Source organism: Ictalurus punctatus, chromosome 21 (genome assembly GCF_001660625.3).
Source record: "Ictalurus punctatus breed USDA103 chromosome 21, Coco_2.0, whole genome shotgun sequence".
Lineage (NCBI taxonomy): Eukaryota > Metazoa > Chordata > Actinopteri > Siluriformes > Ictaluridae > Ictalurus > Ictalurus punctatus.
The window spans coordinates 3,843,089-3,856,028 of NC_030436.2; the positions used below are offsets into that span (position 1 = coordinate 3,843,089).

A 12,940-nucleotide genomic window follows, 5' to 3' on the forward strand; every position below is an offset into this window, starting at 1 on the left:
CACGGAAGTGGTTGGTTGCGTCATATTTTGGCGTCGTCGCGCTCGTACGTGTAGGTCTCTGCTCTGAAACCCAACCATGGTAAGCATACGATTATATACAACTGATAAATGGGTAAAAAAAATACATACATATACATCTCAATAATGGCCACAATCTACTGGCTAATGATTTTTATTTATTTTTTTAAACGTTTTGAGACCTTAGGTACTCGTAATTCACCTGAATTTCTCTCTAAAGAAACACATATCTCTTGCTTGGTGAACTAGCTAGTTAGCTTAACGTAATGCCATGTTATAATAATAATAATAATAATAATAATAATGTAGCAATGTAATCATCATAATAATGTGTTTTTCTTTTTTTTATATAAAAACAGGCTCGAAACGCAGAAAAGGCCATGTAAGTATTGACTTGTGTTGTATTTATATATCCAATATCTATATATCTGAGTGTCTGGTTCATTTCAATGTAGTTATGTTGTTGAAGAATTTACTCATTACTAGTTGAGCACTTGTTTACACCTTCTCTGTTTTCTCCTCTGCAGGACGGCCTTGGCCAGGTTTCGTCAAGCTCAACTAGAAGAAGGGAAAGTGAAGGTAACTGTTTAATCATGTGTGTTTTTAATTTGATTTAATCATTATACTGTAATGATTTATAATCCCAGTATCCAGGGTTGTGCAGAAGAAAATGTCCTTGATTTTGAGTCTGACTCCGCTTGAGATTTCTTTCTCATGTCATCTCAGGGAGTTTTCCTCGACACCGTCACCTCTGACTTGCTCATTAGGGATAAAAATCGGTGTATTTTTTTTTTTCTAGAAACCTGCTTTGTTATAATGTTAATTGTTAAAAGCACTGTAATTGCATCAAGTTATTGTGCCAATCATATTAACTAATATTTTACTGCTTTGCGGGACAATTACAGGAGAGACGGCCATATCTTGCCTCAGAATGCAACGAATTGCCTAAAGCAGAGAAGTGGAGACGGCAGGTAAGAGAACTTTTATTGCACGTATTTAATTAGGACTCTATGACGTGTCTCTGAGCATTGGCCGTGTTTAGGCACAAAGAATTTTGCCAAGTCAAATGTATTATTATTTAATTATGATTCAGAATATCCTGTTCATATTCGTATTGTAAACTCAGCAGTTTGGTGAAAATCTCTGTTTATTTTAAATCATGTAATCTTCTATCCTGTATCGTTTTATAGCAAATTTCTATCCTGCGTCGTTCTGCTTCAAAATGTTTGTAGTGAGGTTAGATGGGCATGCAATAATTTTTAAGTCTTTTAAAATTTGCAACAAGAACTTTTGTCTTGTAATCAGTAATCAGTGCACCCCAGCAGTCAGGTGTCTGTATCAATGTGCACACTTACTGTACATACAACATTTCTGTTCACTAAAACTTTGACTCTTGACTTTTCTTGTAGATCATCAGTGAGATTTCAAAGAAGGTGGCACAAATTCAGAACGGTATGTACTTTATTATACAGCGGCTCAGAAGCTACGTATGTGCTGCGAATGTTAATCAATTATTTCGATTTAATTATACAATTAACACATACTTTAACTAATTGTGAAAATAAAGTCTTGCCATATATGACACATGCATTCAGTGCTCCTTTCCTTCATCGTACCGCCACACATGGGTCAGCTAAAAAAAAAATACATTTAAGAAGCTTTAGGTGTTGGATGTATTCTCAGCGACTAAAACCTGGAATTAAACATACAGCATTACAGCAATTTTACTTTTGAATACATCAATTATAATAAAATTTGAAAATGATGCAAATTGTGTAATTAGGTTTAGACAGCCAGAGTGGAGAGAGAACAAGCCAGGCTTGTTCACCATCAATAAAGATTGGTGAACCTGTTCCAGAAGCAGCCATGCAAACCCAAGCCATGACACTACCTCCACCATGTTTCACAGATGAGCTTGTATGTTTTGTCTTGTATGTTTATGTCTTTCCTTCTCCACACTTTGGCCTTTCCATCACATTGGTAGAGGTTCATCTTGGTTCCAGAACTTTTGTGGTTGATCTCTGTATTTCTTTGCAAATTCCAATCTGGCTTTCTGATTCTTACTGCTGATGACTGGTTTTCATCTTGTGGTTTGGTCTCTATATTTCTGCTCTTGAAGTCTTCTTCAAGCCATGGATTGTGATACCTTCACCCCTACCATGTGAAGTTTGTTCATGTCACTGACTTGTCTTGGAGGTTTTCTTCTCAGCTCTCTCATGTTTCTGTCATCATTTGCTGTTGTTTTCCTTGTCTGGCCTGTTTCATGTCTGGTTGTTAGTACACCAGTGGTTTCTTTCTTTTTCAGGACATTTAAAATTGTTGTGTTGGCTATGCCCAATGCTTGTGCAGTGGTGCTGATCGATTTTTCCCCTCTTCTCTCGGCTTCAGAGTTGCTTGCTTTCCTCCTATAGACAGCTCTCTGGTCTTCATGTTGGTTTATCCTTTTTAACAACAAATGCAGTCTTCACAGGTGAAACCCAGGGCTCAAACCACAAGTAGACATTCAGAGCTACTAATTCTTTAAACAATCAATTTAACAGGGCACACCTGGGCACCAAGAAACATCCGTCAGTCACATGTTCCATTATTTTTGATCACTTAAAAAAATGGGTGTGTTCAGACAAAAGGTGTCATGTTCTAAGTTGTTTAACACCTCTAGATGTAAATACGAGGAAATGAAAACTGAAATTTCGGTCCGTCATCTCATTCATCTTTTAATCTCAAACCCAAATGTTTTCAACGTATAGCAAAAACAATGGAATTGGCCTTGCCATTCCAATCCTTTTGGAGGGGACTGTATATTTATTGCTGTGTTGTTCAGTAAGAGCCGTAACATTTCACCATTACAGATGAAACTATATAATCCTCATGTTTTTTTTATGAATCAGCTGGATTAGGGGAATTCAAGATCCGAGACATGAATGATGAAATTAACAAGCTTCTCCGTGAGAAGGGCCACTGGGAGGTTCGAATCAAAGAACTGGGAGGCCCTGACTATGCAGTAAATATTCTAAATCCACCCTACATGAACAAATAGAAGAATTCCTAGTACAATTCTATATAACTCTAAAGCTATAGCTACTTGCATAATGATTAGTAATTACTTTGGAACACTTCCTGTATGTTGTACTGAATTTCGTTTGCACGTGCATTAGAGAATCGGGCCGAAGATGCTGGATCACGAGGGCAAAGAAGTGCCAGGAAACAGAGGCTACAAATATTTTGGTGCCGCAAAAGAACTACCTGGAGTCAGAGAGCTATTTGAAAAAGAACGTGAGTAAAATTTTTCATGATGAACGTAAAATCCTAAACGTATCCATTTGCTTTTACAAGTCTCTGGGCCGTGCGTCATTTACCTTATGATGCCCTTTATAGCTGTACCACCACCCAGAAAAACAAGGGGTGAGCTAATGAAGGACATCGATGCTGAGTATTATGGCTACCGAGATGAGGACGACGGTGTGTTAGTGCCCTTGGAACAAGAATATGAGAAACAAGGTAGGGCATGTTACATTTAAAAACAAAAACAACAACTCTTTTAGATGGAGTGCTCTGCAAGGAATTTGTTATATCTGTTAAAAATTTCGGCTGGAATAGTTCTGCCAAAAATGTAATGTTTACTTGTTGCTGATGTGTATTTTCTCCTTCTCTTGGCCAGCCAGACATAGATGTAAAAATATACATGTGCTCTATATTCTTGCTATATGGGGTGCAGCACAATGGTGTTTTGTATCCAAGTTGTGCATATATTCCTAAGAAACTGCCATTTTATATTCAGCTACAGAAAACTTCCTGTTAAAAAATGTTGGACATGTCCCATCACTGTTTAAAACGTTTACTTTATACGTTACAAATTCTTTTATTACGCTGATACAGATCTAAATTGGGGGGAGGGGTGGGGGGTTTACAGTGGCTTAGTGGCTAGCCTGTTGCTTCGTACCCCCGGGGATGCGGGTTTGAATCCCGTCTCCGCCCTGCGTGCGCCCTCCGTCTCCCGTCTCCGCCCTGAGTTTGCATGTTCTCCCCATGCTTTGGGGTTTCCTCCAGGCACTCCGGTTTCCTCCCCAGTCCAAAGAACATGTATTATAGGCTGATTGGCATTTCTAAAATGTCCATAGTCTGTGAATGTGTGTGTGAAGTCCGGGGTGTCCCTCACCTTGTGCCCCGAGTTCCCTGGGATAGGCTCCAGGCTCCCGGTGACACTGTGTAAGATAAGCGGTATGGAAACCGGATGGACGGATGGACATATCTAAACAGTTAACATATGCCATGAGTGCGCATTTATCATTCAGAGCAATTTTCTTTCATCATTTAACAGAAATATGTAGGAAACCATCATATTTCAACTAATTAGGCAAGTAAAAGCAAAACATTGATGTGCATAAAATGTGGATTTCTGTCTCTACGCAATATAAATATTGTATGTAGTATGAACATTCAAAAAGCATTTGTTCAAAAATTGTTGTTCACAGTTGTCCTATGTATCAAGGATGGTGGGGATCTTGGATTAATGTTATGATCCCATTATGAAAAAGGCTGTCTCTCACATGCAGTTTAATTACAATCATGACCAGTTAAATGAGTGACAAACCCAGTTTGGTTATTTCGTGCCTCTGGGAAAGGCATCTCACCACGTGGCACTCGTACTACTGCTAAAACGTGATTTCACTTCATTACAGTCCACACACATTTTCACAATTTCAATGAAAGACACCAGACTGTCCACATAATGATGTGGATAGAAAGGGTGTCCTTGTGTGTGTACAATGAGAGACTCGAGGCCTTACATGCTGGTCATATCCCCAGCCATGTGTTTGCTATTTGGGTTAATTATCTGAATGGCAGACGTGCAGCTTGAGGTTTGGTGTCTAAATGTGAGCCAGAGTCAGTCAGCTATGCTGCAGTACTATGTGACCTTCAGTCACAATGCCTTGGCTCAGGTAGAAAGACCTGAGGATTTTCAGTCAAGGTACCTCATAACAACTTTGCATGTTCCAAGAACACAACACTGACTGACTCATAACATCTAAGTAGCGGTGCAAGGATTCAGTTCAGGAAATATTCGAATATTTAATTTAAAATATCAGAGTTAATATCTTGAAGCAGAATATTATTTCAATATAATTTCTCAGGTCTCTTGCAGACTAGAATAGGATTTCATCTAGGATTGTCCTGTATTTGGCCCATCTTGTCCTTAATTCTGAGCAGTTTCCCAGTACCTGCTGATGAGGAGCATCACACCACATCTGGGCTGTGGTTGTCCTGTGAACAGTCCCCCCCCCCCATCTGAGCTGTGGATCTTTCCAGCTTCTTCAGAGTTAAACTTTGCTTCTTGATTGCTACTCTAATGTGATCATCTCCACCTACCCCCCTCCCCCTAAACACATTAATATTATTGGCTATTTTGTGTAGTCATGACATCCCAAATCCAAAGTCCATATCGTTTGACACTACAGAGTGTCAAAAATATTCAAGAGTGGTGAATGCTTATGCAAGGTATTGTATGTTGCACTTAAAGTAAATACAGTCATGTGAAAAAATTAGTAGACCCCATGGAAATTGTTGACATATTTAGACAAGCATGATCAGGATCATTGATCATGTTTGAAACAGTGCCTATCAATAACGGTGATATACTTGAGCAAAACCGCAAGGAAAATGAGCTGTTGCAATCATTTATTCAACAGAAATACCAATAGATGTGAGATTCTTCTGTGGGAAAAAGTAAGTACACCCTTGGCCTCAGAAGCTAGTATTGCCCACTTTAGCAGAAATAACTTCTTGTAGGTGTTTTGTATAATTGTCCACCAGGCTTGCTGGAATTTTTGACCACTCTTCCATGCAATATTCTTTCAGTTACAAGATGTTTGAGGGCTTTCCTGCATGTCCTGACCGTTTCGCCATTCCGTAACCCTCCATTTCTTCCTTTTGAGTCGTTCCTTAGTAGATTTGCTAGTGTGCTTAGGATCATTTTCCTGTTGAAAGTAGAGATGCACCAATAACCGATTATTCAGAGTGATATCGGCTGATAGCGATAACCGATAACGATCGTTATGCCTTTTACACCTTCTTTTAAATAAATAATAATTAATTCCACAATTCTGAAAGAAATGCAAATAAAAAACTTCATTCTCTCCATTTCAGCACACTGTTTCACAGTAACTGGTCCTATAAACATAAAACATATTGCTCATATTAACATTAACACATGAACTAAATTCTTAAGATTAAAGTAAGATTTCTTAACTTGATGAAATGTTATTAATTCATATTAACATTGACTGAATTCTAAAAAACCTCCTGTTCATCTCACATTCACTCACTACAAACACAAGCATTTCTACTTCATCACTGAACATCAAACTGGTAATATATAGGCCTAATATAAACCTTTTTTTGATGATATTAACTCATTAACGTTAACTACATATGAAATATACTACTCTACAAATGATTTTCTTTGCAATAAATAGCAATATATTCCTTTTTACAACTCGTCTTCATTTAAATCTTTCAACGGTGTACTGGCCCTTTAATTCAGAACGAGCAGTGGTAGTAGCGGCTGCGGATGGACTCGTTTCACTGCTGCAGCGTCCGGTGCAAAATTTTTAGCAGTGCAGAGCTTACAGAGATTACAAACTGCAGTTTTCTGTCATCATTCCACACAAGAGACATCATCTTTATAAAATCGATGTGTTTCCCCGCCCTCTTTTGATTGACGGGATATAATCGGCCCTGATCATCGGATGTTTATAAACCATCGGCCGATAGCAGGAAAAATGGCCTTTATCAGCTGAAACATCGGTGCATCTCTAGTTGAAGGGTCCAGTTTCGGTTCAGCTTCTACTTTTGCACAGATGACCTCACATTATCTTCAAGCACTATTTGATAAGATGCAGAATTCATAGTTGAATCAATGAATGCAAGCTGTCCAGTCCCTGAGGCAGAGAAGCAACCCCAAACCATAACATTTCCACCACTGTGCTTCACAGTTGGTATGAGGTGCTTCTTCTGAGAAGTTGTCTTTAGTCTGTGCCAAAAATGGCTGCTGTTACTGTGGCCAAACAACTCTATCATTGATTCGTCTGTTCAGAGCACATTATTCCAAAAGGCCTGGTCTTTGCCTATATGCTCACTGGCAACTGTAGTCTAGCAAAGGCTTTTTCCTGGCACGCCTCACATGCAGGTCAAATTTGCATGCACTTTCACACCAACAGTTGCAAGACTTGCTTGCAGATCCTGTGATGAACTTTTAGGGTTCTTTTTGCATCAGACGGTCCGCTCTTGGGCTGGAGTTGCTGGGACGGGCAGTCCTGGACTAATTTGCAGTCGTTTGAAATGTGCGCCATTTGTAGATTATTTTCCTTACAGTGGACAGATGTATTTCAAAAATTTGGAGATCTTTTGAAATCCCTTGCAAAACTCCTAGGCATCCACAACCTTTTTTCTGAAGGCCTTACAGAACTCATTAGATCTTGGCATGATTACACCACACACCTCACCTAGAAAAGGGAACACCAGACACTAGATGAGAGGGGTTTAAATAAGACAGGTTCCACCTGCACTTCCCAAGCAGGTTCTAATCACTGGCACCCACTCTTGAACACCTGATTCTGATTTTATGGATTTGAAGATGTGATAAATGTATGGGGTGTACTTACTTTTTCCATGAGACTGATTAGTTTTTTCTTCATTTAAATTGTGAAAATTACTACAAAATGTCACTATTATGTGTCATTTGATAGTGTATCACCTTTATTAATATGCACTGTTTCAAAGAGGATCAAATCTTTGCTGGTCCAAATATGTATTTAAAAAAAAAAAAAAAGCCAACAATTTCCATGGGGTTTACTTATTTTTTCAAATGACTGTATATGTTGTTGAAGTATTGATCTGTTGTATTTAATTATTTTCTCACAGCAATAGCAGAGGCTGTTGAGAAGTGGAAAGCAGAAAAAGAGGCTCGTTTGGCTGGGGGTGGAGGGGCGAAGGAGGTGGAAGAAGAGGAGGAATACATATATGCTGTCAAAGATGATGAGGTAATGGCACATGCAGAACACCATACATCTGATGCCTTTAAGTGTGATGCCGGAAATTCAGTTTGTCCCTTGTGGGTGTCTCATGACGGCTACTATACTGGATTGTGGGCATGCACTGTTCAAATTTCTGAAAGAAAGAGCAGCAGCCAAAATTCTTGGTCTGCTATACATTTTTTTCCCCCAAATTATTATCATTATCATTGACCATCCAATCAAGTTCTTCAAAATGATTGATTTATTAAATTGGTTATTATTAGACAATATGTTGGTCACTGAGTGTTCTTTGTTCTAACTTGTATTCTTTTTTTTCTTTTTTTTTTTTAAAATCTGTAGTCTGATGATGAGATGAGGGATCCGATGGAGGGGGAGGATGGAGCACAAACGTTTATTGCTCATGTACCTGTGCCATCACAGAAAGAGGTGAGAAACTGCATGTCAGAACACATCAAACAGAACCTATCGCTGTAGAATTAGGGCTGCCTTGGTCAGGGCTGCACAGTTAAATACAAAATATTCAATATTTTGGCCTACATAATTAATTGTGAAAAGCCACAAATAGTTCATTTTGTTTTGTTTTACGCATACTGCATCACAATCAAGCATTTAGTGAAACGGCTCAGATCATAGTAACAAAGTTCTATTTGTCTATATACGATAATCTGTCAATCAATTTTAATCATAGTATTAGAAAATGGACAATTGTTTTGTTAACTATCAATTCTTCTAATTTGAGCTAAAAAATTAAGCCTGCACTTTAATGATTGAATCGATTCACCACAGATTGAAGAAGCCTTGGTCAGAAGAAAGAAGATGGAGCTGCTCCAGAAGTACGCCAGCGAGAGCTTAATGGCACAAAGTGAAGAAGCTAAAGCGCTGCTCGGCTTGTAACGATACCCGTCTTCGTGTATGGGCATCAGGATTTTTACCATCAAGCAAGTTCATGCGTTTAATTCTTTTGAGGGGGTTCAGGTGATGAATTGTAAATGTGTATGTCATTCAAAAACTGGAACCCTTGAATCCATTTTGATGTGCACTTGACTAACTCCACAAAACTGGTAAGATGCATTGCAGTGGCTCATATATGCCAATACATCTGACATTTCTGTTTATGAGAGGAGTGTTTTTACGATGTGATTATACCACCATTTCCAAATGTCAAACACTCTATATAGCCAAAAAGTTGGGGACACCTGACCATCACACCCGTATTGAACATCCCATTTCAGATTTAGTCTCCCTTTGCTGTTATAATAACCTCCACTATTCTACGAAGGCTTTCCACTAGATTTTGGAATGTGGTTGTGGGGGTTTGTCCGTTCATCCACAACAGCATTAATGAGGGCAGGCACTGATGTTGGGTGAGGAGGCCTGTGATGCAGTTGGTGTTCCAGTTCATCCCAAAGGTGTTCAGTGGGGTTGAGGTTGGAGCTCTGTGCAGGCCACTCGAGTTCTTCTTCACCAGCCTTGTCTTTATGGAACCAGCCATGTCTTTATTGAGCTCACTTTGTGCACAGGGTAATTTTCATGCTGGAACAGGTTTGAGCCTCTTAGTTCCAGTGAAAGCAAATTGTTATGCTACAGCATACAAAGACATTCTATATGATTGTGTGCTTCCAACTTTGTGGCGACAGTTTGGAGAAGCCCAAATATGGGTTGTGGTGTTCCGGTGTCCGCATACTTTTGGCCATATAGTGTGTTTTCGGGGAATATGCTGTTGAGTATAAACATGAGCAAACAGTTACTTGTAAATATGTTTTGTATACAATGCTTAAATTTTTTGGACCAGTAAAATTTTTCTACACAATTGGTTGATTTTGTATTTACTTGGCTTCATAGTCTGTTTTACAATGAGGTCTTTTCCCAGTTAATTTAGAGGACTGGAGGAACAGTTTGTGACCTGGAGCTGTGTGCTTCTTTTTGTGGTGTTGTTTTTTTTAGGGGGCCAAGCATCGAAGGTGTGTAAGCACCCTATTGTTCTTTGGCTTTTCAGGGGCCGAGCACCAATGATGCAAGGCACCTACTGTTTATCTACAGATTCTGCTTATTATTGTTATTCTGCCTAGGGGGTCTATGGCAGCCCAAGGTCCCAAGCTCCCAAAGCTGTAGTGCCAAGAACAGGTAAAATCTTGGCCAAATTTCAAAGTATGTTTATGCCTATAACTTTAGAACCGTGTGGCCAAAATTTCAATGCCAGGTGTCCCTAGATTTCTAGAGTACACTTGACCCTATGACCTCAGTTTCCTAATTAGATTTTCGGCCATCTTGGATTTTGTTTAAAAACTATTTTTTGCCATTCCTCCTACAAATCTTGTCCAAATTTCACCAAATTACATAACATCTTCAGACCAAGCCGCACAAAAATTAACGAGTGGAATTTTGATTCGACTTGTATGAGCCAACAAATCTGGCAATGAAGTCGCCAATCAGGAAGTGACGCTGTATCTCAATAACAATTTTACGCATTGTCATGAAACTTGGTGTCTTCAGGACTATAACATAGAGGTCAAAAGTTACAATGATATAGAAAATGGGTCTTTTTGCTACTCCTACAAATTACACCCCAAAAATATCAGCAGCAATGCCACCCTGTTGCCCATTTGTTCATCTAGAGTAGATCTAGATCTAAGTTTTGTTGGTTTTAAAAAAAAATTTTTTTATACCTTCTCAAGAGACCTAACTGTGCCAAAATGGTTGTGATGTACAGTATTTTGAGGACCTATAGCCTATATAACCCTAACCCTATCACCTGTGTGTGAATGTATGTACATGTATGTATATGTATATGTATGTGTATGTGTGTGTGTGTGTGTGTGTGTGTGTGTATATATATATATATATATATATATATATATATATATATATATATATATATATATATATATATATATATATATATATATATACACACACACACACACACACACACACACACACACACACACACACACACACACACAGGTGATAGGGTTAGGGTTATATAGGCTATAGGTCCTCAAAATACTGTATATATATATATATATATATATATATATACAAAAAATTACCTTTTTTACAGTGTAATAGGTCATTTTACATTTTTTACACTCTTTTTGGTACTATTCAGATTTTCCTTGAGAATGTTTTCCATGGTTTTAAGTTCGCCGTCTTCATTCCAGACAAACCTTACAAGGTGGCAGAAAATGAGTTTTTACGTGAGAAATCTGACTTTTGTTTGTGGTTAAAATTGGTTTAGTGGTATGGAGTGAAAATCAGAGTCAGCAGAACCTGAAACACAGTTTGTAATACTTGAAAGAAACCCGTGTAATGTGGTGACGTTAAACTGTTCTCAACTACCTGTCAGTATTATATGTATACGCATATGTAGGTCAGTATTATGTTATATAATACTTACAGTATTATAACTAACCCTATAGATGATAATATAGCAATATCAAATCAACTTTTAGAATGTTTTACTCCCCTTAGAGAGACCGAACGAGCTACATTAATCTTTTCAGCGAATTCATCAATTTGCATACTAGATCCTGTACCTATCTACTAGATCCTGTTTCTTTAAACAGATTTGTCCTGGAGTAATTGAACCACTTTTAAATATAATCAATTCTTCCCTTAGCACTGGCTATGTACCAAAATTACTTAAATCAGCAGTTATTAAACCCCTGATTAAAAAACCTGACCTTGACCCCTCTCAACTGTCCAGCTATAGACCAATATCAAATCTCCCCTTCACCTCCAAGATCTTAGAAAGAGTTGTACACAGCAGCTATGCTCATACTTGCATAGGAATAACATTCATGAAATGTATCAGTCAGGATTTAGACCTCATCATAGCATAGAAACAGCGCTGGTTAAAGTAGTAAATGACCTACTACTGGCCTCTGATCAAGGTTGTTAGTGCAGCTTTTGATACTATTGATCATACTATTCTCCTTGATAGATTAGAAAACGTTGTTGGCATTAAGGGAACAGTCCTCTCCTGGCTCAGGTCTTATTTGACCGATCGTTATCATTTCGTAGATGTAAATGGAGACTTCTCCACGCATACCAAGGTTAAATTTGGTGTTCCACAAGGTTCTGTTTTAGGCCCACTGCTTTTTACTTTATATATGCTACCTCTAGGTCAAATTATTCGTGAACATGGAATTAGCTTCCACTCTTATGCTGATGATACACAGTTGTATGTTTCAGCGAAGCCAGAGTACAGACAGCAGCTTAATAAAGTTGAGGAATGTGTAAAGGACATTAGACGTTGGATGCTAACTAACTTCCTTTTGCTTAATTCTGATAAGACAGAAGTACTTGTACAAGGACCACGTGTAGCTACAAGTAAGGTTTCTGATCTCATAATAACTCTGGATGGACTGTTTCATCATGTGCAGCAGTAAAAGACCTTGAAGTGATTATTGACTCCAGTCTATCATTTGATGCTCATGTAGATAATATTACTAGGATCGCCTTCTTTCATCTCAGAAATATTTCTAAGATAAGAAATATATTGTCACTACGTGATGCAGAAATATTAGTTCGTGCTTTCATCACCTCTAGACTAGATTATTGTAATGCCTTGCTGTCTGGATGTTCCAGTAGGAGCATAAACAAACTCCAGTTAGTCCAGAATGCAGCTGCTAGAGTCCTAACTAGAACCAGAAGATACGACCACATCACCCCGATCTTATCAACACTGCATTGGCTCCCAGTGAAATCTCGCATTGATTATAAAATACTATTATTAACTTATAAAGCACTAAGCAGTCTCGTGCCACAGTACCTAAGCGACCTTTTGGTTTTCTATGATCCACCATGCCTACTTGGATCAAAAGATGCAGGCTATTTGACGGTACCTTGAATAGCGAAGACTACAGCAGGGGGAAGAGCTTTCTCTT

At 38.4% G+C, this 12,940-nt stretch overlaps 1 protein-coding gene across 1 annotated transcript; it reads left to right on the plus strand.

Moving 5' to 3' along the window:
- Positions 1–9,861, plus strand: isy1 (ISY1 splicing factor homolog). The gene is made up of 11 exons (XM_017450506.2): positions 1–79; positions 378–400; positions 546–597; positions 924–989; positions 1,428–1,470; positions 2,907–3,019; positions 3,174–3,291; positions 3,394–3,516; positions 7,939–8,057; positions 8,391–8,477; positions 8,838–9,861. The coding sequence occupies exons 1-11, from the start codon at positions 77–79 to the stop codon at positions 8,943–8,945; spliced, it is 855 nt and encodes a 284-aa protein (XP_017305995.1). The 5' UTR covers positions 1–76; the 3' UTR covers positions 8,946–9,861.
- Positions 9,862–12,940: the final 3,079 nt, after the last annotated feature.